The sequence below is a fragment of the Coenobita brevimanus genome, chromosome 63, assembly GCF_032717465.1.
Source record: "Coenobita brevimanus isolate Jiangsu-jjx chromosome 63, ASM3271746v2, whole genome shotgun sequence".
NCBI classification, from domain to species: domain Eukaryota; kingdom Metazoa; phylum Arthropoda; class Malacostraca; order Decapoda; family Coenobitidae; genus Coenobita; species Coenobita brevimanus.
In genome coordinates, this window is record NC_137016.1 from 4,764,673 (window position 1) to 4,791,709 (window position 27,037).

General features: G+C 40.8%; 1 protein-coding gene and 1 pseudogene across 1 annotated transcript; both read left to right on the forward strand.

Annotated features, from left to right (window-relative positions):
• Window positions 1-717: 717 nt before the first annotated feature.
• Window positions 718-23,771, forward strand: LOC145404311 (carbonyl reductase [NADPH] 3-like). Its single transcript, XM_080275834.1, has 6 exons — window positions 718-766; window positions 992-1,120; window positions 2,318-2,449; window positions 4,647-4,900; window positions 19,427-19,613; window positions 23,625-23,771. Exons 1-6 carry the CDS (start codon window positions 743-745, stop codon window positions 23,769-23,771), a joined length of 873 nt encoding a protein of 290 aa, XP_080131960.1. The 5' UTR covers window positions 718-742.
• Window positions 12,858-12,983, forward strand: LOC145404516 (5S ribosomal RNA; annotated as a pseudogene).
• Window positions 23,772-27,037: the final 3,266 nt, after the last annotated feature.

Sequence of the window (27,037 nt, forward strand, 5' to 3'; positions counted from 1 at the left end):
TGGTAAACACTCCACATTGCATTACATGTTAAAAGTACCCTGATATACGATATCCTGCCTAACAATGGGGTTTTACCTAACCAATTACAACGTTAAACCGGGGTATGCCTGTATTGCAGAACCAACTCTAACGTATGGAAGTGAAGCTTGTACCTTGTTGGAGGGACACAAGTCAAGAGTGAGAGCATTGGGAGTGAGTTATTTGAGTGGAGCATATGGAGTCACATGGAGAGACAGACTGTCAAGTGAGGAAATGAAGGAGCATTACAGTATGGATGTGGATATGATAAAAAGCATTAGGAGAAATACATTGAGGTGGTTTGGCCATATGGAGTAGCTGTAGTGGGTGCTGAGTAAGTGTTCTTTCTGACCACAGATTATAGTGGACAACAACCATGTTTTTGTGGTTCAGAACTACCAACCCTACCACATCAACACAGCCAGATGTCCCAGTACTAGTAAGCTCCTAAAAGCCGTTTGGAACAGCTGTGAAGTTGGAGGTTGGTTTGGGTATGGGCCCAACCAATGCTTGGTCCTGAAAGGTTAGGGACAGTTGTGAAAATTGGCTGTAAGCTGTCAAATCTTTGTATTGTTTATGCATATTTCTTCCATTGCCATCCCATGTTTGAAATTACCTCCTCTAGTAGTATAGTATTTAGCACTTCTAGTGCAGTACAGTACTGATATGGTGCATTTTCGTGAATCCACAGATCATTTACAAGGGGACACTTTAACTGTAATCATGGCTTCATCAAGGATTGCTGTGGTGAGTATACATATACCTGCAAATTCTTATTAAGGTAAAGAATTAAGACAGTTTTAATGTATGTTTTCACTGAAACTCTTATGCTGCATATAGCAGTGCCTTCATTTTAACTGTGTATGTAAATAAATTTTTGCTACTAATGGAAATAGCAATTCTTTAAATTGAGCATAGTGATGCTGTTGTTAATACATTTTAAGTGTTGATGCAGTTATCTATCCGCTTTAGGTGACTGGTGCCAACAAAGGTATTGGATTTGGTATCATGAAGGAGTTGTGTGCCAAGTTTGATGGCATTGTGTACCTGACAGCCCGAGATGAAGAACGAGGTCGTGCTGCTGTGGAGAAGCTAGCAAAGGTTTGCAGTTTTCCTTGCTGATACCTGCTACAATGTATTTTTAGACTTTCACTAAAATGCCATGTTTGTGCTACCTTCTGGTCATCACAAAACTACATTACAGTAACTCAGTTATCCATTATCACAATATCTGACCCAACACAACATCTGGCGCTGTTGGCTCGACTCTGTTAAAGCAATATCCAGCAAAATTATGCAACATTTGGTTCCAAAACGGGAAGTACCGTAACCAGTGGTTATATGCAATATCCAACTCTTAGGCATATCAACCGTTTCATTCGTGGTAGCCAACTGGTGCTGTATTACTGTACTGTATCGGTACTGTATTGTATTTTATGCTTAGTTTTTATCTTTTACTCATGGGAAAGTTTGTAGGATAGAAGTCCAAGACAGAAAGTAACACAATATCCGGATCAATGCCGAATGGCAAGATGATGGGGTGTTCTATGAAACATCCAGTGTTTCTCGTTATTATAGGGGTTGGCTGAATTACATCAGTATGTGGATCAGGAAGGACCTCTTGCATGCAGCGAGATAAAAATGATATCCCTTAAAGCTTTCACTAGACCTCCCTAATGCTGAAATGTATCATCATGAAGTACTGGTAACTACTGTACTGTATTAACTGGGGCCACATTAGTGCAAGCAGAGCCCTTCATGATATGGTAGTTATTATTACTTGATTTAAGCCTGTCCATATTCAGAATAAACTTGGCTCTTATTAGAAAGAATACAGTATTCTTTTATCCACCAAACTGCATCAGTCTGGAACTCACTTTCCCAGAGTTGTGTCCCCCCAGACTTCAACCTACAGCTTTTCAAGTCTAACTGTTACAGATATTTTATGATTAGAGGATGCCAGTAATCTGGTGTATGGAATTTTTAATCATTTGTTTTTCCTTCCTCTGTTCTGTTATTAAAAAAAAAAAATACTGTATTTGTACGACAGTGGTAATTACAGCCTGTCTCATTTTACCCACAGGCTTGAGGCTGGGCAACCAATACCAACAGTCCAAAAAATTTAAAAGTAGGTGACCAAACTATGCCTGTGAGAGCATTTTGCTTGATACAGAATTCACTAACCACCTTTACAGGGTTGGAGTAAGACACCAGAGAAATCATTGTTGATGATGATGATTATGATGAACCATTAATTGAAAACTGTAAGCTAAGATTCATGCTGTTAATGTATTTCAGCTGGGCCTGACTGCAAAATTCCACCAACTTGACATTGATGATGAGCAGAGCATCAAGAGATTCAGAGACTACATTGCAAATACCTACGGAGGACTTGATGTGCTCGTGAATAATGCTGCCATTGCCTACAAGGTTAGTGCTTTCCCTTTCCTGAGTTAATCTGGAGCATGAAAACCCATAGTACGTAACTTTAACTAACGTACATTACTTTATTTAACTTTTGTTTTTAGACTATCAGTGTATCTTACCCATCATCCAGTATACAGAAATTTATTTAGACAAGAAAGTATGATTAGTTGTAATTAACACTTATACTTTAATAAATATGGAAAGCTGCTGGAAACACATAGGTTGCATGTAAATGCAATCAAGAATTAAAGGTCTTTTGGGAATATCCATAATATGGTATTGTTAAGAAAAGTAGATTGTTAACCCCATCATTTTATTGATATACTGTAGTGTTTATTGAATCCTGCTACTGTCAGATGATATTCTTGCAGTCTAGAGACCTTGTAATGCTGGTGTTAGAAATGGTCCCCAATAATCTCCTCAGTATAATAACTTTTTTATTATTATTATTATTCAGTCTCATCTTAAATACCAAGACCAACTTGCCTAGCCCTGGGCTCCTACGCCTCTCATGGGGCAAATTAGGATTGAGTGATGGATGGATTATTATTATTATTATTATTATTATTATTATTATTATTATTATGTGGTAGGTGGGGGCACTCACCATCCACTCACTTAATGTAGTGCTGCTCTCAGGTGACTGTCCTCTCCTCACTCCCATCCTTCCTTCCTCTTCTGTCTTTCTTTCCTTCATTCTTTCCTCTTCCTTCTGCCTGTGGGTGGGTCTACACTGAGTGACAAGCCAAATGGTTTCCTGTACACCAGGAAACCATTTACTACGCTGGGTGGTAACCATATAACCAAATTATGGCACCTGGTGGTTTAGTGGGTAATTAAGGTGCTCCAGTTGGATTGAGCTGGTGAAGGTTTATATCCAAGGGGTGGTTGGGGTTTATTGCTCATGTAATGCCACTCAGGGATGAGTGAGGCTGGTCACTCTCATCTTAAATGTCAGGACCAACTGCCTAACCCCTGGCTCTTACGTTTCGTATGGGGCAACACAGGAATAGATGATGGATGGATGGATGGATTATTATTATTATTATTATCATTATTAATATCATCATCATTATTATTATTATTTTGAGTTGTTCTTGCTATTGCCAGATGATTTGTTTCATTCATTCATTCATTGCCAGACGCCATGTATCCCAAACGGGGTGGCCAAGGGCTTAGAGTTAATTATTTTACAGGGAGGGGCACTAATCCTCCACCAACCCCACTTGACACTTAGGGATGCCAACAGCATCTGGTGTTCCCAGGCGGTCACCCATCCAAGTACTAACCAGACCCAACGTTACTTTTGTGCTTTGGAGAAACCTCTCATAGTGGAAGTTAATTGTGCCACTTCCATAGATGCATTGGGTATTTTATGTAATCTATGTCCAACACCTGTTACTTGTTTTGAGGAAATTTTCAGGAGTCCAAAGGTTAATGTAGACTGTGTTCAACCCTTTTACTACGGTACTTGAAGTAACATCAGCTGTAAAAAGAAGAAGAAGGGGGGGGGTGATCATTGAGCCTGAACATAATTTACATCATCCATAGAAGCAAAGGGTTATTGAGATGACAGTTGTTAATTGTGGGATGAGGAAATGGTTGTTTGTGGTCTTGAAATAGGGAAGCTGTTTATATAGAGCCTCTGTCATTTTGGAATGAACAGCTTTAGTAGAAGGCAGCATGCCTTAGTAGATGGACAGTAGTGAAATATTTTAATTTTGGAGAGGAGCAGGAAATGTAGCCTGAAGAGTTCTTAAACTGGAGAAGAGCATATTATGGAAGATGGATTGAGGAGCTATGTATTAGGCAAAGCTTGCATTTAGATAATGTGAGTCTGTCTGTCTGGCAGTCATGTTAGACATGGAATGTGAATGTGTTAGCAAGAATATACATTAGTAGACATATGGTAAGTACAGTAACACAGTATACACTGTACTGTATGCGGTTGGCTATGGCTCATTGAAATTGATGCTATGCCCACATTCATAAGTCTTATATTACAGTATATGCTGTATTTGAGTAATAGTCATCAACTGTCTGTGAATAGGAAATACCATAGCACAGTGTGATGTGCATTGTATTGCATTTCATGATGTGTGAACTTTAAAGATTAATACTGAACATTGTGTTGCATCACCATCACCACTGATACAGTTTCATCCTGCATAGACTTTTTTTTTCTTTAATAAATAAATAGAATGCAGCACGTGAACCGTTTGGAGAACAAGCAGAAAACACCATCCGTGTGAACTTCTTTGGGACATTAGCAGTGTGTCATGCTCTTTTCCCCTTGTTGCGGCCTCATGCACGAGTAGTCACTGTGTCCAGCAGTGTTGGTCATCTCTCCAAGGTGTCTGGTGATGAGCCTGCTGCCACTGCATTAAGGGAGAAGCTGGCATCACCCACTCTTACAGAGGAGGAGCTGTGTGCTCTTATGAACCAGTTTATTGAGTAAGTTTGTAGAAATTATAGGTGTTATGCAATGTTTTAAAAGAATTCCCTGTGATATATTTGAATTATAAATGATTTTCATTAATAGCATATTAAGATCGTCAGACCTACTTTTTAGCAGATTGCCTTTTTAAATTATTAATTATTTGCATTAATATGGTATTAAGATGCATCAAGCTTACTTTTTAACCAAGTACATATTACTGTATATAAGCACCTGGAGCATCTGTAGGGGGGAGTAAGGGGAGCACCTGCCTGGTGCTCTTAGTCCCTGGATTCGTATCGTATCTTTTATAAAGGCTCCAACGTGCTTGCATGCATCGGCCTTGGCCACCTAATGGCAGTTCTCCATGCTGCTCAGTCACTGACAGCCCCCCTATTCAGTCCTTTATCCCTGAGGTCATATTATATGACCTCGTTCCAGGTCTTTTTTGGTCTGCCTCACACAATCCTATCCCTGATGTTCAGGCATCTCAACCTCCACAGTCATCCTCCTTCCTCTCACTGTACCCAGATCATCTCAGTCTACCCCTCCTCATTACAACACCAATATGTTCAAGTCCTGTCCTTCCTCTCAACTCTTCAATTGCAATCCTAGCCCCGCCAGGCTTCACGTTTTAGGACGCACTACACATCCATGTATGAGGTAATCATTGTCATTTCTGTATATATAAGCCCACGAATATCCTCTTCCTTATTGCCCAGGTCTGACTACCATATAGCATTACACTCCTGACACATGCTGTATGCAAAGATCCCTTAGCATGGAGGGAGAACCCTGTCAGTGTTAGGAGAGGCAACAGCTCCCTGAACTTCCTCCAACCATTCCTTACCCTAGCCGCAAGCTCCAGCCCCACCTCCAGCACATAACTTGCCCCTCATATAGCAGAACTCCTCCACACAGTGATTATTTTGGCTGTTTAACCGCTCATGACCAAAAGGTGCAAGTAATGGTAGTAGTTAAGGTGGATACAAGAAAGCAATTCAGATGGTAAAGATGGGGGCCATATGTCATGAGAAACTCAGCAGCAGTGTTCATCTCTAACTTTGGCATTTGAGGCCATGTCAGGTAACACTGTTTTCATCCAATATCCTGGTATACATGGCCACTGAATTATTCAGGCATGGTTACCTTCCCTTGATGTTAAAAAAGATTGTACCTACCAGCCTACAAAGGATGATTGCATGCTGGAGTTGAGTGACACCAGCTGCCTATACCATGATTTGAAACCTGGTGCTAATGGGTCAGCAGCTTTACAGTCAGCACTGATGACCATTCAGATGAAAGGGAAAAAAAAGATGTATCATTAATAAGCACATTCTTAAACATCTTGAATCCAATAACATATTAGTGACACTATGGCTTTTGCCATGAAAGATCCACTGTAGATATACTCAATCTCTTTGCTCCTATCATCCGTTATTCAGCTGATCAGTATGGAGAAACCCATGCAGTAGTCCTTGATCTTTCTAAAGCTTTTGACAATGTGGCACCATTTCCTGTTATCCAAACTCCCTTGCTATGGCCTGTCATCTTTTGTCCCCTTTGTTTCCTCATAATTCAGCAACAGAAAGTTAAGTGAGAAAGTAGGTGATGTATATTCCAGTTTCCACTCAGTTAATGCTGGCATGCTACAAGGATCACTCCTGGCTCCAATCCTGTTCCTCATTTTAATTAATTATCTCTTATCTGTCACCCATAATCCCATTCAGTCATATGCAGATGACTCAGCACTTCACTCTGCCTTCACACAAAAACATCAATTCACGGAGTTTGTTACTGTATCTTTTTCAACTCAGCACAGCAGTCTCCTTAAGTCAAGACTTATCTAAGATCACCTAATGGGGACAAAATAATATTATTTCATTTAATGCTAGAGAAAAAAACAAATATATACAATTTACTAATTGACAAGTATTGTCTAATTCCTATACTTCAGTGCAGCCAATATTCTTGTCACTAAAATTATTGAAATTCTCAGTATTTTGCTTAACAGTACCCTCAGTTGGACCTCTTATGTTAAACCATTTGCTAAAACCACCTCAAAGAAACTTGAGTTATTGTATAGAATTCATAACTTTTTGACTGACAAGCAGTTAACTATAATTTACAAGAGTTGTGAGCACTCTCTGCTTGAATATTGCCCACCCTTGTGGAGTGGATGTGGATAGGTTGCACTACAACAACTGGACAAAAGTCAGAGCAGAGCTATAAGAAAAATTAATGACCCTGCATGTATTGATGATGTGCCACCCCTACATGTAAAGTTGCAGCCACTGTGTCATCTTGTCACGTCTGTGCGTGTGCTATATGGGCTTCTGGCAGTGCCCATGACTTGACTGTCACATTGCCATATTGCAAAAATTTTGCCTGTCAGAATTCATTTATTCCCAGAACCACTTCTCTTTGACACTCACTTCCCCAGAGTAGTTTACCCCTAAACTTCAAGTACAGCAGTTCATGTCCAACTGTTACAGATTTTTTATGAACAGAGGACACCTGAAGTCCTGTGTATGAGATTTTTTTTTTTTTTTCTTCATCTGTTAGAAAAAAAAGAGAGAGAGAGAGAGAGAATACCCAGTAATCATCCCTGCATCCAAACTATTTCAAGTAAGGACAGGTCAGATACACACATAATTAGGATGCACAAAAATTAATCCAAAGTTTCCTCCCATAAAAGCCTGGGACCGTCTGTTACCTTTTGCAAATCCGTCTAAACACATATTCCTGTGATAACAGTATATACTTCAGGTATAAAAATGCAGTACAGTGCAATAATTATTAAAGTATACAGTGTTGTATAGGCTAAGGTAGCCTTTCCCATACAATACAGTTCAGTACAGCTATTGTCCAGTACACAGTACTCCCTCCATTTATGTGCTGTCCATTTGCCCAATTGACATTTTGCCTGGCAACATAAATCTCTGCCCCAATTCTTTTCCAGAGGTTCAAAATCTCATTTACCGAGGGCAGATCCAGGCCGACCTTTCATTTTTCCTCACTTACATTCACACACCACCAACTTCATGGCTGTAGCACATGTGCACTCCATGTCCTTCACCTCTTGCTGCACAGCCATGGTTCTGTGTCCATGATCTCAGCTTGTGTAAAAGTCCTGTGTAATCCAGCCATTACAGTCTTGTTCATGCACCATATCTTATAAGTAATGATGATCATTGTGTTATATGCTTGTGATTAGTGAGGAAAATTTTTCAAGGGTCAAAATAGTAACTGAAGACAAATTCTGGAGAGGTGGTGCCCCCCATTCGCCAAGTGACTGGAGTTTTGTGGTACTGTACACCATACACATTTCCATTTCTGCAGCTGCTTTTACTCCTCATAATAGCTTTGTAAACAGATGATCTGCTACACACAAATAGTGTACCTGTATTACATGCAGATAAATATTGTGGACAATGATTGTAGTGTACACTATTGAAAATTTCAGTACTCTGATATCATCATCATTATCATCATCATCATCCTTGACCATCCCATATGAGCAGGAGCATAGGTGCTCAGGACTAGGCTAATCAATTCTGACATCTAAGGCGATGGTGACAGCCTCACCTGCTTGAGTAAGCTCAAACCTACAGAAATGACAATGCTTAGGTGGATGTGTAGTGTGTCCTTGAATGAGAGGCCTGGGAGAACTAGGTCTATGACTGGAGAGCTGAGTGCAAGGATGGGACTAGAGTGTATTGGTGCTGTGCTGAGGAGGGGCAGATTGAGATGGTTTGGACTTAGGGAGAGGATGGAGGATGACGGTTGCGGAAATTGGAAAGTGTGAACTGGGGGGTTGCGAGAGGCAGACCAAAAGAGACCTGGGACAGGGATGATCACAGAGCGCGACCTCAGGGATAAGGGACTGAATAGGGAGGCTGCCAGAGATTGAGCAGTGTGGAGAGCCACCATTAGGTGACCGAAGCTGATACATGCAAGCATGTTAGAGCCATTATAAATGATGCAAAACCCCTATCATCCCTTCAATGGAAACCCATACAGGCTCCATCTGGGTGGAGCACCTTAACCCACTGGACCACCAAGCATCATTTGGTTACCAGTCGCTGGTTGCCACTCATCATAGTACATAGGATTACAGGAAACCATTAGACTTGTCACTCAGTTCAGTCCCTGGAAATGTACAATATATAGAGAGAGATCGTGACATCATATGAGTGGATGATGGATGCCCCCACCCACCACAACTTTAAATGACAAAAGACAGTATATCAGGCAGCATTACCTATAAAGAAAACATTAAAAACTCGCCAGCAAGAAGTGGTGGTTCAGCCATCATCGCGAGATCTTATGTATTTGTTTGAGTTCATTGCAGTGCTTTCTTGGTAATAAGTGGTGGTGACCATCATCCACTTACTTTGATGTAGTGCTGCCTACTTCTTCCTCACCACTATCATTCTTTTTTCTGTCCTCCATGCTTCTGCTTCTCCATTTCCATCCAGTCTCTTTTCATTACTTGTACTCGTTTATTCCACTTCTGGTGGCTCTACACCAAGTGACAAGCCTAATGATTTCCTGTAACCCAGGAAATCATTTACAGTGCTGGTTGGTAACCATATAACCAAATAATGCAGTGATGTGCAGCCTACTATGGTGTCCCTAGCTAATTGGGTGGGTGGAGAGATGCAAATGCAGTGTCCATCTGGGAACCAATCCTCCACACTTTTCCCCATACCTCGCCGTTGCATGGTGCTATATCTGCAAGGGAACATCGGTTCAATGCACAGGAGGACTCTGCAAAGATGGTTACTTGCATGTGGTTGATGGGTCTGCTCCACCAAGTAGACTGGGGTTGATTAACAACAGTTCTTTCCTTGGGTGTTATCAGGGAGGGGAAGTTGTTGCGATAACCATAGCCACACAGAGCAAGAAACACACAAGCTCAGAGCTGGTAAACATGGGTGCAAAGAAAGTCAGAGTGTGGATACACACAAGGTAACTGGTCAGCAGTGATGTGACTGGGTAGGATGATGCTGGCACTACTTGTGGAACATCTCTCTGAAGTAAAATGCCCATATTATATTTAAAAATTTACAGTTTTACAAATAATGGGGTCTGGATAGTATCTCATGCTGGTATGGGAATTTTGTGGTTTTGTGTGTGTGTGTGTGTATTTACCTATTTGTATTTACCTATTTGTAGTATACAGGAATTGAACAATGCTTGTGTTGTCCTGTCTTCATATCCACATTTATCAAGTCTACCTTTACACACATGAATGTTTTTCTCATGCATCACCTCTTTGTCTAAGTCGTTCCAAATATTCAAGTATTTACCTAATATACCTAATTGTGATATACACGGAATGTACTATGGTCGTGGGTTTCCGTCGCTGTTTCTCAATAAGTCGAATTTAACTTTAAACTCGTTTAAGTTTCTAGACTGGACGATCTCTTTGTCCAGGCTATTCCATAAGTCTATACTTCTGTAAGGAAAGCTATATTTCTTGATATCCTTCAAGCAGCTTGACTTTTTCAGTTTCATTCCGTGTCCTCTTGTTGCTCTCTTATCCCATACAAACAGATCTTCTTTGTCAATTTTATCTACTCCCACCATGGTCCTGAACACCGCAATCATGTCTCCCCTGTTTCTCCTTTCCTCTAACGAAGGCAAATCCAGTTTTTCCAGCCTCTCTCTGTATGACAGGTCTGTCAGACTGGGGACCATCTTGGTTGCTGTTCTTTGTATTCTCTCAATCTTGTTTATATCTTTCTTTTTGTGTGGGGACCACACTACCGCTGCATATTCTAACCTGGGGCGGATCATGACCACTATCAATTTTTTCATCATTTCCTCATCCATATAATGAAATGCTACTCTTATGTTAGTCAAGAGTTTATAAGTCTCTCCAACTATCTTGTTAATGTGCTTTTCTGGTGACAAACTATCTTGGACCAGCACTCCCAAATCTTTCTCTTCTCTCCTTTTTGTGATTAATTCATTAACCAAAAAATAATTCAGTGATGGTCTCCTGGTACTTTTACCCATTTCCAATATTTTACATTTCTTTACATATAAATTTCATTTCCCACGTCCGGCTGCAATTGTGTATCCTATCCAAATCCTCCTGCAGTATTTTACAATCCTCCTCAACCTCTATCTTCCTCAAGATCTTTACATCATCAGCAAACAGACTTGCATAACTGTTCACTCCATCTACCATATCATTTACGTAAATCAGGAACATTACTGGCGCCAACACTGAGCCTTGAGGGACTCCACTTGTTACTTCCCTCCATCCAGACATCTTTTCCTTTATTACTGTCCTCATTTGTCTGTCTCTCAAAAAGTCTCTCATCCATTCCAGAAGTTTCCCCTTTAGTCCTCCTATATATTCTAGTTTCCACATTAGTCTCTTATGAGGTACCTTGTCAAAGGCCTTCTCCAAGTCTAAGTACACACAATCCACCCAACCATCTCTCTCCTGTACCACATCAATCGCTCTTGAGTAAAAGCTCAACAAGTTAGAAACACATGACCTTCCACTTCTGAATCCAAACTGACATTCAGCCAAAATATTCATCTCTTCCAGATATTTTATCCATCTGTCTTTCAGGATTCTCTCACACAATTTTGCGACCATGCTGGTTAGAGACACTGGTCTATAATTCAGGGGTTCTTCCCTGTTTCCTCCCTTGTAAATTGGTACCACATTTGCCCTCTTCCATTTTTTTGGCACTTTCCCCTCTTCCAGTGAGCATACAATTAAGCTGTGAATTTTATCCGCCAGTTGTTCTCTGCATTCCTTCAGTACCCAATTAGAAATTCCATCAGGTCCTGGGGCTTTCCTTACATCTTGAGTTTCCAGTAATTTATACACTTCCTGTACCTCCACTTTTATATCTTTCATCACCGGAACATTTCTAATCACTCCCTCCCCTTCCACAAGCTCCTTTTCTTTAGTGAAAACTGACTGGAAACGTTTGTTCATTATTTCTGCTTGCATTGCCGCATCCTTAACCCCTACACCGCGGGCATGTTTACCGATGTTTTGCGTGTGCCGCGGGGTTATTCGGCCTCCGACAGACTCTCAAAAAATATTTGCCAAAAGTCAGTTATTAGTCCTAGAATATTAAAATTATATATGCTTATGGTACATACCTTCAGCTTTCTCCTGGAATGTTTGTTGAGCCTTCGTCAGTTACCGTAGGACTTGTGGAGACCTCTGAAGTTGGGTAACGAAGTCTCCACTTTACACTTCCCTACAACCCGTAATATGATTTCCACAGCCAGATATTAACACTATAAACACTACTCTATGATTTTCAAGTAGTTTGGGATCCATACTCCAAAAAAAAAAACACTGTGAAAGCAATGAAAATTATGAGCGCGTCTGACCGCCGCACTTTCGCTAGTTCGCTCTTGGTACTCTGTCATTTATTATTCATAAAACCCCTCACACTTTATATTTCTATTACTATATAACACTTATATATATCTACAGTCTTTATCCATAAGTTTCCTTCAGTAGTATTAGTTTATTGTCACTGTAGGGATTCAATTTCTTTCAGTAAAATACGTAGCATTCACTTTCTCGTCCTGTATACTGGCATTGAGAGTGAATGTCACTTTCATCTTCACTCTCATAACTCATAGTATTCAGACATCTATCTATCTATCTATCTATCTATAGCCCGACGCCCTAATCCCGCAAAGGGTGGCCGCAGACAAAACGCCTCCAAGTCACTCTGTCACCCACCATTTGACTCCCCTCCCCCCAACTCACCCCCCCCTCCCTCATATACCTCTCAACTCCATCCCTCCACCTCATCCTCAGTCTACCCCTCCCTCTCCCTCCCTCCACCTCACCTACATACACCCTCTTAGTCAGTCTTTCATTCTCCATTCTCTCCACATGTCCAAACCACCTCAGTGTATTCAGACATGCTATAGTGAAACTTTCACTTTCATTACTCCTAGGGTATATACTCGTATTCTTATAATACTACTCATTTACATTTTGAGTACACCGCTTCCCGTCCGATCAGCGAAGTTAAGCAACGTTGGGTCTGGTTAGTACTTGGATGGGTGACCGCCTGGGAACACCAGATGCTGTTGGCATCCCTACGTGTCAAGTGGGGTTGGTGGAGGATTAGTGCCCCTCCCTGTAAAACAATTAACTCTAAGCCATTGGCCACCCCGTCTGGGATACATGGCGTCTGGCAATAGATAGATAGATAGATTTACATTTCTATTTACGTTCTCTATTTTATTTACGTTATTTACATTTCTGTTTTATTTACACTGTGTTATGCACTGTCACTTGAAGTAACTTATAAAACTATTTTCCATTGTTCACGTATATTTACATTCATTACTTTCACTTGCTGTTTACACATTATTTACAATTCCACTTGCACTGTTTTACTCAATAGAAAGATCGTAGTCACTCTCTTATCAATTGTCAGCCCTTTACCTCTTTCCACACGAGGTTTAGTAGGGGGTAAAGGTCACAGGGCCCTTTGCATGGAGGTGAAAAAAGGCCCTGAAGTCAGCAAGAGGATGAGCCGTACCTCTTCTTCGGAAGATGAGAGAGAACTGATAAAGGAAGGCCGGCCCGGGTTGAGGCCTACTTGGGGGTTATTCATTGCTACCAACGTAGCTCTTGAAACAGCTATGTATTTCACTGAAATGATTGGCAGGAAATCTAGACAATACATTATAGATTAGGTAGTTCCAGGTGAATGTAAATATCACTTAGGCTTCTCCCTTCCCTCCTTATATGTATATTTATTACGAAAATAGATTATATGGCATATTTCAAGGGGAAAAAAACAGCGAAAATTAGCGAACGAGTGCACGTGAGGTGTTGTCAGGTGATAATTAGCCAATTCCAGGTGTATGGCACTCTCACTTACCTTATTTCTTTCTTGTATATATTATTTGGTATAAGAATAGGGCATAGGGCTTATTTCAATGGATGAAATCAGTGAAAAATTCCAGGGAAGATTTACTTAGCGTAGCACGGCCGTGCAGGCGAGAGGATAGTGTAATGGAGGGGGGGTAGGGAGGGGAGTCAAGAACGGGGAGAAATGGCTAAATTGTCAACAATGGATGGGAGTACAGATGAGATTAGGAGTGCTGACTAGTGTTGGACATTGGCAGTACTGATAGATGATACAAGCCCCCACTTGGAAGCCCGGGTGAATTCAAAATAACACAGAATCACAAAAGCGACGCCCCGCGGTATGATCCCTTGCTCCCAAGCGTCACGAAAGTGACGCCCCGCGGTTAAGGGGTTAAAGACCTCTCCTTCTACTTTCAGCTTGGTGATTCCTTCCTTTTGTTTCAGTTTGCCATTAACAAATCTATAAAACAGTTTGGGTTCATCCTTGCATTTGTCAATTATACCTTTTTCAAAATTCCTTTCTTCTTCTCTACGTATTCTTTTGTATCATTTCTTGTTCTTTTATATTCTTCCTTTGTTCTGTCGTTACCTCTCTTTCTCCAATTGTTCCACGCCTTATCTCTCTCTTTTTTTGCTATCATACACCTATTAAACCACTCCTTTTTCCTGTTTTCTTTCCCTCTTAATCTTGGTACAAATTTTTCCACTCCCAAATTATAGAGGTCTAGAAAGATATCCCACTTCCTCTGTATCTCTCTTGTTTCTCTGAATTTTCTCCAATCCGCATTTTCAAAAAAGTTTCTCAATCCTGTAAAATTTGCTTTCCCAAAGTTGTATCTTCCCTGTCTATGAAGCTCGTCTCTTGGCTCGACGTTTCCTATTAACATCTGGAACTCAGTGACCACGTGATCACTTTTTCCCAAAGGACAGAGATATTCCAATGATTCTATTACATCGGGTTCTTTGGTGAACAGTAAATCTAACCTTGCTGGTGTGTCCTCACCTCGAAACCGTGTCTCTTCTTTGACCCATTGCGTCATCACATTATTCATTATTATATTTAATAACATAGTGCCCCACGAATCCTCGCCACCTCCCGAGTACCATTCCTCCCAGTTCACCTCTTTACAATTAAAGTCACCCACCAAAATTATATTATTGCTTTTCTCAATTATTTTTTGCAAGTAGCTAGCCATATCTGACAACATCTCATGGTATTCGTCATCCTTCCATGCTCTCGTCTTTGGGGGAACATCCACTACTGCCATATCTCTCTTAACATTCTCTCCAGTTTCTAATTTCATATATATCACTTCAGCCCTGCCTTCTCCCATTTCCACAGTATCTACATTTATGTTGTTCTTCACTGCTATCATCACTCCTCCTCCCTTTTTTTCTTTTCTGTCTTTTCTCCACAGTTTGTATTTACCATCTCCCAAATGAACATCAATATCTTCTCTTAATTTGGTCTCTACAAAGCACATGACATCAGGTTCATGTTCTCTTAAGAAATCGTTAATTTCGATCCTTGTCGATATGAAACCATCAACATTAGTATATATCACCTTCAAATTATTTTTGACATTATTAATACCCTCTTCTCTCCTACTCTCTCTCCGTACCACTTCCTCAACTTCTGATCTTTCACAACCATCCCCCTTAGTTTCCTTCACTTCTATTTCCTTAAATACCATTTCCTTACTTTCATATCCAATACTCTCCAAAAAAAAGTATTACATTCTTCCTCTGTCCTCTTATCATTTTTTTTCCTTCACTTCTTCCTTTAATGATTTTAAAACTTCTCTTTCTTCTTCATTCAGATCTTTTCTTATTATAATATTTTCCATCCCCGCCTCTTTGCTTAATTTCCAGGTCACTTTAAGTATCTCATTTATTACACTTTCTGATGTAAACTTGACTCTCATTGGTCTTGTTTCTCCTTCTTGTAAGGCCCTATCCTCCTTACTTCCTCAATTTCTTTTACCCACTTGTCTCCTTCGGGGTCAATCTTGCCTAATATTCCTCTCACCATGTTCGTGTCTCTCTCGAGTCTTACGAACCTAACCTTTTCTTCCTCTTCCCTGTTTCCAAATACTACCACACATCTGTTCCTTTCTACAGTTTCTCTCACTATTTTCTCTTTTTTCTTCAGTATTTTCACTACATTTTCTTCCATTTCTTTCTTGTTCATTTCCCTTTCTTCCTGGATGATCTCTCTCAAGCTGGCCACTTCTTTCTGTTCTTCTTCTACGTGTGCCCACTTTGCCTTATGTTCTTCTAATACATTACTCACCTTCTCCGTTTTATTAGTACTCTCTTCTAGTTTCCTCCTCAGTTCAACATTTTCCCGCTTCAAATTCCTAATTTCTTCATTGGCTGTTTCATTGGACTGGATCAGACTCTGTATGGTGGTTTCCATATTTACTGACACATCCTTTATCACTAGATTCTCTACTTTCTTTTCGAGTTCACTAATCCTCATAATTAATGTTTTAACCAGGTCCATGACATTGGTATTAGCATCAAATCCTTGAAATTCCAGTCCCTCATTGTTTATATTTTCGGCCAGGTTTGATGTTGGTTAAATGCCAAAACAGCTGTTACCGAAAAAAAACTACAAACATTCTTGTACAATCTAGTCAATAAATCTTTACATTTTTGGTAGTCTGTTAACTTTCATTATTTTGAATTTAAAGCAAGACCTTAGGAGACAGGACAGACAAAATTCCTGAAACTACTCAAGGTTAGAAGCGATGGCTGGGACGTCTGCTCTCTCCGGCTCCGTGTGTGTGTGTGTGTGTGTGTGTGTGTGTGTGTGTGTGTGTGCATTTTATTAGGAGATTTGTGAAAACATTGTTGATAATATAGAAGAAAAAATATAAGAAAAGTTTGAAAGAAAATTTAAATAAATTTCACTGAAAAGATGAAGCTTTTGGAAAGAAGTGTGAATGAGTGTGGGATAATGTAATGGGATGAAAACAGAATAATGTTAACAGACAAAAGTGAAATAAATGACAGATTAAAAGATAACTATAAGTATTAGAACAAAATGATGGTTAGCATGTTAAGTTTAGTGATGTACAAATAATAAGAATGTGGTGCCTGGGGATTTGTCACTGGCAAAAGTACAAGGGCTTTGATATGACTGAAGAATGAAAGATAGAAAGTTCATATTTTAAATGGTAATTATCCAATATGTATAGTGAAGAGAACACAGTGAATGGATGAGAAATATATCATAAAGCCTGGATACATGGTTTTGTGCCAGTGGAGTGGAAATATACCATGACTCTGTATGATTACAGAAACAGGATGAATGGAGTTGTTGTTGCCCAACCTAGGTCTTTGTGGTTGAATAGACCCATTAACCCCTCTGCTGTGTATAGCATTCCAAAAATACCGATTGGTAGACTGCGTCTTACATTCTGGAAGAGCCGCGTGAAATATTTTGAACTTACTGGTCATTTTTCACATTTACTGCATACCTATGCTTGTTGAGTGGGTCATGAATTGTCATTGTGGAGTGGCAACTTTGTCTGACTAAAATGTTATCATGTTTGGTTAGGTATAAGTGGGTCATAACATATGATTTTTAAAACTGGTTTTTCCCATACTACAGACATAGGAAATGGTTAAGGCCGCCGCAGCTTAGGGGTTAACCACAAGTAACCAGCTAACTACTTCTATAAACAGCACTTCACCAGGTTGAAGCAAGGTCCTTTGCCATGGGAAGGTGATGGGAATTATGAGGAGGTTTGGCTCCTGGATGGATGGCACAGTTGGAGTGAAATGCAATAATTATCTTGGAATAGGGCTTTTGAGTATGCACTGAAAAATAGTACAGAAAGGCACCAGGTTTCGCGGCATCCAGATTGACGAAATCGCACTTCGGCGGCAGCCATTACATATTTCCATGATTGCACATTCGTGACTAAAAGTTGCACTTTCACGCCCTCCGGCAGCACAAGTTTCAGATTTTTGCTAAGGCGACGTCAGTGCCAACACTCAGTTTTGGCCTGTTTCCCACATGTGTTCAGTGTGTCCGCAAGTTGAATGTTACACTCTCACGTCCTTGTTTAGTGATTGATGGAAATATATCATCCTGTGCTTCAAGTGGAGCCGGAGGTGGACTGGGCGATTGTGGAAATGGTGTAAGAAGACGTGAACCTGGAACAGCAGGGGATAAAGGGAAAGCCAGGTGTGACTGCCACAGGGGGGGTGAAGAAAAAGTCTGATGACAAGTTAAAGAATAATACAGTGGAGGAAATGGAAGAAGGTGCTCATAACTAAAAAATGCAAAATGGTTTTTTGGAGGAGCAAGAAAGGCAAGCTTCTGAGGAGAGGCATAACAGAGTGAATGTGCTGCATCAAAGGGCGCAACAAGAAAGGAGTGGTAGGGATGGAGATGGTGTTGGAGGCAGTGGTGGGGCCCACTAGCCCTACACAAAGCCTTGGATACCCTGTAGCATCGAGTCCATTAAGCCCTTTACCCTGGTCTTTCTGGTGAGTGTTATGTTTGAATGGAAGGAGTGAGTGTGTTACACCTGTAAGCAATATTGCCGATATATACTGTATTTAAGTGTACAATATTTGATGATGTTTTTATGTTTTATTGTTAATGTTACTTTATGATTTAATATGTTGGTAGCAACATTTCAGGTAACTTTAGGATGTATTTAAAGTAGGAAACACACTTGGGGAGTGAATTTTCTTATTAGCTTATTTCCCATACAGTTAGTGCCCCAACTTTGGCAGACTCAACTTTGGCAGCACTTTTCATGATCCCTGTTAGGCGCAAAACCTGGTGTCTTACTGTAGTTGAAAATGTGCTGTAAATAACAGGTACCTAATGTCCAGTAAGTGAGGTTTTGGGGCAACATCCATAGTGGTACAGGATGTGTCAAGGAAATATATGTAGTGAGGAAAGATGTAATGATTGCAAGATATTCATTTGATAAAATAAAGTACAGTAATCTGAAAGCTGTGATAGCACCTTTGTACAAATACAGGTAAAGGTGATCTAAGTGAGCACAAAAATTAATCTGGAATAAACACTGAATGCTGTGGATAGTGTACAGTATATGGATGGATGATAGTAGAAAAAGTAAAACAGGTGTCAGCGTATCTAGTAAATGATGAACACAATGGTTTCTGGAGTGATAGAAAATGTGTAGTTCAAATATTTATAATAAAGTAAGTAATGTAAAAAGAAAATATGTAGTTCAGATATTTATAATAAAGTAAGTAATGAAGAAAGAAAATGTGTAATTCAAATATTTATGATAAAGTAAGTGATGAAGAAAGCACATGAGAATGACTAAGATGTTTGTGGCATTTATGGTTCTGATAAAGCATATGACAGAGTGATCAAAGAGGGATTGTGGAATCCTTTATGTATGTATGATAGAGATGGAAATTGTTGAATACAGTAAAGATGATGATGGTAGTGGTGCTAATGTTAGAGTAGATGGATGTTTGAGAGTGGCTCAGCATCAGTATTGGAGTGAGACAAACATGGGTATTGTTATCATCACGCAAAATAGATCCACTCCGTGAGAGTAGCATTGTGTCATGTTGTGTTGTCACCAGTATCCTAGACTGATTAGCTACTTCATATTATCTATGTTAGTTAAATCTTTCTCATTACACATCTTAGGAAGGCAAAGGATGGCACTTGGAAGGCTGCCGGATGGCCCAGCAGCACCTATGCCACCAGCAAGATTGGGGTGTCAGCCCTCACACGCATTCAGCATCGGGCTTTTGAGGCAGATCCTAAGTACGAAGATGTTGTCATCAATCACTGCCACCCAGGCTATGTGGACACTGACATGACATCACATACGGTAGAGTAAACCACTCTATTTGTTTCATTCTTTTATGTAAGTGCCAGAATATTGTAATATTGCCCATACTCATGGCTTTTAGCATTCATGTTGTACCAGCCTCTCACCTATGTTAATTGGAACACAAACACATCTTCATGAAATCATCTTGAAGTGTCTGTTACTCAGTATTGAGTTTTGCATCAAGGCCTTCATAGTGCTTGTCACTTATAAAGTAGACATGCTGTTAATTATAAGGAGAGTGATTACATGTATTTCCACTTGTATATATAATTAGTGAAGAATAAATGCTAGCTTTATGAATTTGGTAATGAAAAATTAAATTTGGTAATGAAAATTGAGGAGTTTGGTAATGATGGTTTTGCGATGTGGCAACTCTGTTTCCCCATCACCAACACTGTCCAACAGTTACCGCCTAACTTCGATCGCGAGTAGGTGCTTATCGCAGTGGAAGCCACATGTGCTCATTTTTTGTGAATAAACAGTGGATAAACAGCAATACCTCGCCACTAGACCACACGGGAATTTACAGTGTTGTGCAGTGTTATGAAATTAGAATTTAGAGTGCAAAGGAGTAACTGTGGTGTGCAAATTGGCAGTTGAAACTGGCGTGGTGCAGTTAAGAACAGTGTGCAGTGTTAAACAATTATAACTCACAGTGCAGAGAATTAAGTGCAGCACAACGCTCGATTACTGTACATTCTTCAAGAGCATTATCACCACTGCCAAAGCCTTAGAGAAGGTGGCCACAGATGTGCTGTAAGTACCCTGGCTGAGGTACAGTCACTTCTAATTCCCCATTCTCTGGTTCCTTTTCATTTATTTCAGGTTTTATGTCCATTATTGGTGTGAATAGGGTCTTAAATAGGTTTAAATAGGTGCTATGCATGTCCGGTAGGGAGTTATTTAGGTGGCTTTCAAAGTTAGGCTGGGTTAGGGTCCTTAATCCGTCACGTCCCGAGGTTTTCCGCACCTCCGACATCCCCCAGTCCCGAGGTATTTTCAAAAATTTTTTTTTTGGCTAAAACCTTCACTTTTGGTGAGAAACATCGAAAATTCATAGAGAAATCACTCACCTGAGGTTTAAAATACCCAATCCAGGTAGGAGTTCCTCCTTACCTGACTGGGTTTTCTAACATGCTGGCACCAAAGAAAACGAGTTCTGTGGGAGGGTAACTATTTTATCCACTCATAAACAGTATTTATTTATTTACTTTGTACGATTGTATATGTAGTATGAGAGTATATTGGTTTTCAAGCAGTAATACAGGCACTATAAGCATTGTTTCACTCACAAACTAATCACCATACCTGACCTTTTTTTCCCACATTACCTGATCATTATTTCTGGCTGTTTCTTCTTCTAATGCTATGTAAACATTGTTCCCCACATTGTCATCGATTGGGGAATCACTCTGGCCCTGAATATCTTTACTAGCCAGGTCACTGGTAACAGGTGAATTGCCGAGACAATGGCGTGAGGGGGGGAGGGGGGAGGTTATGCGGTGTAAGGCATTGTCCCTGCTTGGCATCTTGTAGAGGAATAGAGGAAGTGTCCCGTGTATACTTACGAAAAATCACGCGCGAAAATTGAAAATTGTGCAAATTAGGGACCTTGCAATTGCACGACGTACCGGTACGTCGCCGGGACTGGCAAATGCAAATCGTTGCAACGTACCCATACGTCGGCGGGACGGGGCGGGTTAAGTACCAGTCCAGGAGCCAGTGGCCCACTTTCCGGACAGGACCACTTTCCAGACATGCTTTTGGCTCTGTTACATCGGATAGTAGAGGGATTACTATATATATATATATATATATATATATATATATAGTCATTTATAGGTCAGGTGTTTTTTGGTTTTCATTGTTTTTTTATCATGGTTTTCTTGGTGTTTAGCATTGCTTTGGATATTCCTATGTGTGTTCTGATGTCTAAATATGGCAGATTGACCTGAACACAGTGCTAGAATTAGGAGGGGAACTGTACATACAGTGGTGTATAGGTAGGGTGTTTTTTTGTTTTCAGTGGATTTTTTGCGTGGTTTCCTTGGTGTTAAAATTATTTTGGATAATCCTATGTATGTTCTGATGTCAAAATATGGCATAATGACCAGAAAACACTGCCAAAATGTGGAAGAGTTGTATACAAACATAGTCTTTAGGTAGGGTGTTATTTGGTTTTCAGTGTTTTTTCTGCATGGTTTTCTTGGTGTTTAGCATTACTTTGGATATTCCTGTGTGTGTTTTGATGTCTAAGTAAGCCAGAATGACCAGAACACACTGCCAAATTAAGCATAGGTACCGTACAAATAGGTTAGGTATAGATTGGAGGTGGGTATAGGTAGGGTCTGGGTATGGTAGGGGAATTCATTATCCAGATGTTGCCACTATGTGGACATGCCTTTGGCTTTATTATGTCCAGATAAATGAGGGATTTATGTTTTATATATATGTATAAATATCTGTTGCCAAATGCCTCAATCCCTTATACACGGTGGCCACAAACAAACTGCCTCCATGTCGCCCTGTCCGCTGCCATTTCATTGCCCTGCTCCCAGCTCACACCCTCCTCTCTCATATCCCTCTCCACTCCATCCTTCCATCTCATCCTTGGCCTCCCCCTCCCTCTCCTTTCCCTCTTGTTGTAGGTAGGGGTGCCCATCATCCACCCACTTAGTGTAGTGATACTCTGTGTTTAGGGTAGCTCTACACTGAGTGGCAAGCCAAATGATTTCCTGTAAACCAGGAAAGCATTTACAACACTGGGTGGTAACCTTATAACCAACCAACACATGTTCCCTACGTGACAATGAGTGGATTGGCTGAGGGTTAGTGCCCCTCCCCAGAAAATATCTAACTAAAAATACAAATTGTCCCATGTATTAAACCATTTTTATCATACATATCCTAAAATTTATTAATTGCTCTGGCACACACTATTTCATTCGGTATTGCATTCCACTGATCAATTGCCCTATTTGGGAATCTGAATTTCCTGACATCTTTATCACATCTCATTTTTATGTAGCTTTTTGCAGTGTTCTAATGCTGAAGCTCCCCCATACGTCATATAATTATTTATGTCTATTTTATCTTTCCCTGAGGTGCATTTATATAGCTTTATTGTGTCTCCTCTTTTCCTTCTCTCCTGCAGTGTTGGCAGGTTCAGTGTTTCTAGTCTTTCATCATAGCATAGATCCTTTAAGCTTGGTACCCATCGTGTAGCGGCCTTTTGTACTTTTTCAGTCTTATCTAGGTGTTTTTTGGTATGTGGATTCCAGACTACTGATGCTGCTTCAGGGTTGGTCTGATGAATGATGTTATCTTTCTCAGCATGTCTTCATTTATGTATGTGAATGCTATTCTCATATTAGCAAGCATTGTGTACATGTTCCATACCTTCTCACTGATGTGGTCAGCCAGAGATAGTCTGTTGTGCAGACATGCTTGTGTGTGCATGCTTGCATATGTGTGCATGCATGTGTGCACATGCACTCACATGCACAGAATATATCTTGTGGTTACCGTGAATCTCATCCCATTACCAGGGCATTAGTATTATGATGTGAAGTAGGTCATGATAATATGGTGACAAGTTTTCTCTTATATCTTACTTAGCTCTAAAATTATTACCTCAGCTTTGTTACGTGAACAAAATCAAGATATGCTTAACCATATATTGCATTGATTGCTAATCACACAGTATAATTAATTCTTGTATTGGTAATGTAAAATTGGTTAGCATTCGTACAGTATATCCATGTACTTTCTAATATTCGCATGAATCTAAGAAATAGTTGCTTATTTTGTGTATAAATTAACTGTATTTGCCTTGGATGCAGATCTGACCAGTAGTGAAAGTGTGAGAAGTATGTAAGGACAAAATAATGTGATGTTAGTTCTGTCATGACCATTCCCTGTGGGGTTTCCTGGAGCATGGAAGGTGTTGGAGTGCATTATGGTGAGAAGTTACAGTAATTTAAATATTCATAAGATTGTACCTTGCAGGGTCCATTGACTGTTGAACAAGGAGCAGCATGCCCAAGCTACTTGGCTCTGCTACCACCCAACATCAAAGAACCCCGAGGGCAGTATCTTTGGCATGACAAGCAGGTGGTGGACTGGGTGAAGGGACCCCTTCCAGGACGTTTTTAAACTGGTAAATATGTTGCTCTTATGTTACAAAATATATACAGCTGACTCTTGTTATCCAGCGAACTGATGTGCAATAAATCTCTTTTACAGTGGCAAAAAGGTTAGGTCCTTTTTTGATGTACAGTACAATCTTTGCATATACTGTATTTAGATGTACAGTAGAATTTTTGCTTATTTATATTGATGTAGAATTTTTGCTTATATGATGAGTATGATCCCATACGAAACCTCACTGGTTGATATACAATCACTGTTTTTACATTTATTATCACCCTCACTAAAGTCTTCTGTCATTTGTTTCTTGAGGGATGGCTTTTGCACTCATTACTGTCAGGTGTCTATTGTCAGTGATGGAACAATAGTGTGGTGTTGGAATTCAAACAGCAAGTGAAAGGAAATAACTACCAGATCAGTTGAGTTGAAAGCTTGTTTTTAGACTTATTTTTGGTGGCAAGCAGCAAGTGCAGTAGAGTGAAGTGAAATAACCACATTCAGTGAGTTGGAAACTTGTTTTTAGACTTGGTTCGATGGGTGGCCCTTGGACAAAACTGTATTCCCACCTAACTTATGTTATAATTAACTTGATATATGAGAAATTGTTATAGGATACACTTTTCTCAAATGCATCCTCCTCGTTTAACCCCTAAAGTACTAATCTCATCGATCAGGCTTTTTGCGCAATTTCTTAATAGGACGAGCAACACCGATCGTGCAACAACCACAAAAAACTGGCGGCAGCTGGCTCCACCCCAACTGTGATGCAGATGGCTTCTAACCAATCAGAACTAAGTGTTGGACACACCGGAGGGGGGGCCCAAGCCCGTACCGAGGTGGTGGGGGGTGTACCCCCCCACCTCCCTCTTGCCACATCCCTCTACCCCACTACCTTGTTGCTACCTTACCTCCCATGCTCTTACCACTACCACCCCAATTCCCACACCCTCCTCATGCATTCCCCCCCCCCCATGTGGAACCCCCAATGACTGGGGGAGGGTCTTTCCCCCCTATTCTCCCTCCATGTCCCTATACTCCACTGGGGCCCTTCCTTTGTGTCTTGTGGTGGTCTCCTCCCATCCCTCCATCCCCATACTCCCCCTCCTGGCCTTACCACCTCCCACCACCACCCCCAACCCCCCACCCCAACCCCTACCCTCACCCCCACCCCCTGGCACGCAGTATCTTTACCTCCTCAGCCTCGAATATTGCGTATTTTTTACACTTTATGGCGCTTGTTTTTTAATCATTACCTGTAATTTATTCGTGTCTTCATACAGATATGCACACTACAATTATTTTAGCTGTCTTTATTCGAAACCCACTCGAAAAAGAAATTTTATTTTATGCCGATGCATGCAAGCATGTTGGAGCCTTCAAAAACGAAAAGAAACGAAACGAAAAGTAGCTAGATTTGACAGCTCAGAGGGGAGGGGAGGAGGGAGGGGAAAAGGGGGAGGGGAGGGGAGGGAAGGGAAGAGAGGAAAGAGAAGGGCAGGGGAGGGAGGGGACTGGAGGTGTGGGGAGGGGAGGATAATTTTTACTATTTGTCATATTTTTATTGGGGGGTTCAGAACCATTTTCCCTAGCTAGATTTGACAGCTCAGCGGGGAGGGGAGGGGTGAGGGGAAGTTAGGCGTGGGGAGGGGAGGGTGGGGATTGGAGGTTTGGGGAGAGGAGAGGATGGGAGGATAATTTTTACTATTTATCATATTTATTGGGGTGTTTGTCACCATTTTATTATTTCTAAGCACATTACAATGGTTTATATCATCAATACACACCAAAAAAAAAAAAAATGATTTTGGTGATTTTTTTACGTATTTTTGTGAAGAAAACAGGTGCGAGCGGTGTATTTTCTTTCTCCCCACGGCCGTGATGGGTAACTATTATAAACTTTGACAGGCCATAGCTCGGTAACTATTGGGTCTAGGAGGGTGGGGTTTGCATTTTCAGGTGTGTAAATTCAAGCTCTATAAATTGGGCATAAAACATTTAACCTTTGAGAAAGTTGAAAAATAGGCCTGTTTGTGCATCTTTGGGGGCAGTCAAGGCTGGAGAATTGCGTACCTTAGGGGTTAATACGGGCATACTGTACAGTCCGATCTCACTATATGACAGGGATGCATCAAGTAAAAACTTGTCGCATAGCGAAATCAGTATAACATGGCTTCAGTGGAGTTAGGAAGAGTGACCTAAACTGTGAAACCTAATATGCAGTGATGCCAAGGGAGATCAGTGCACTGAGGCTGAGGGAGAGTAATGCGGTGAGACCAATGGAAAACGGAGTGGTGAGGGTGAGGGAGAGCGTGGTGTATGGGTGTACCAGGCACCATGAAGACAAGACTGACATGACAGAGGCAGGTGATACAGGATGTCGCATTCCCGCACCACTTGATGATGACATTGCTCTCCCTCAGTGCCACTGGCAGGGGAGAAGGAGGTAATGGTGGTTTGACGTGCTGCCTTTTTCTTAATCTCCAGAAGGTTCCTCTACACCGTCTGGTGTTGCTTGATGTCATGCATAGATGTGTCACTCCTCACTGGGTTCGGGTACTTGTCCAAGATGAACGCAGTGCCCTTGTCCATTATTGCAAAGTACTCCTTCAAAGTTTTAATGTCAAGAACATGAAGGTGCCTGTCCTCTCCACTGTCCATGCCAGCTTCTTGTGCCTTCAACTGAGTTCATTGAGTTCCTCTGTGGATAGCTACATGGTGTAGCTGTCCAGGATATCATGCACATCATCATCATTGGCCTCTTCAAATCCAAACCTCATGCAAGATTTCAGTGATATCTTGACAGAGGTTTTCAACCATCTGGAAGTTCATGAAGGAATACACACACCAGATGGTGTTCAGTGTGCTCGATGGCACCTCCTTCCATGCTGCCATGATATATTTCATGGCGTGCTGGATGTTAACGTCTTCCAAAAGCACTGCACTACATTGCTTTCACCTTAGTCACTTGCTCTCACTGTCCGCTTCTTGGTGTGGCAAAGGTAGTTTGTCTTGAAGGTCATGATGATGCCCTGGTTCATAGGATGCAGTAGTGATGTTGTGTTGGGGGCAGGTGCACCAATTTGATGTTATCCACCCAATCCTCCATGCACTGAGGGTGGCTCCCAGCATTGTCTACTAACAGGATGAAATGGTTGTAATGGTTGTTCCTGCTGGCATATTGCACAGACGGAGGAACAGGTAGTGTGCCATGAATTACTGCCAGAGTGCAGAGGTCATCCAGACCCTGGGATTACTTCTCCAAATAACCCCAG

Bases quoted from the DNA above. Each gene is read 5' to 3' on its own strand.
- LOC145404311 (XM_080275834.1), top strand. From the start codon at position 743: ATGGCTTCATCAAGGATTGCTGTG. The intron at 2,450-4,646 runs GTTAGTGCTTTC...ATAAATAAATAG, and splicing joins ATGCTGCCATTGCCTACAAG to AATGCAGCACGTGAACCGTT. The intron at 4,901-19,426 runs GTAAGTTTGTAG...TACACATCTTAG, and splicing joins CTTATGAACCAGTTTATTGA to GAAGGCAAAGGATGGCACTT.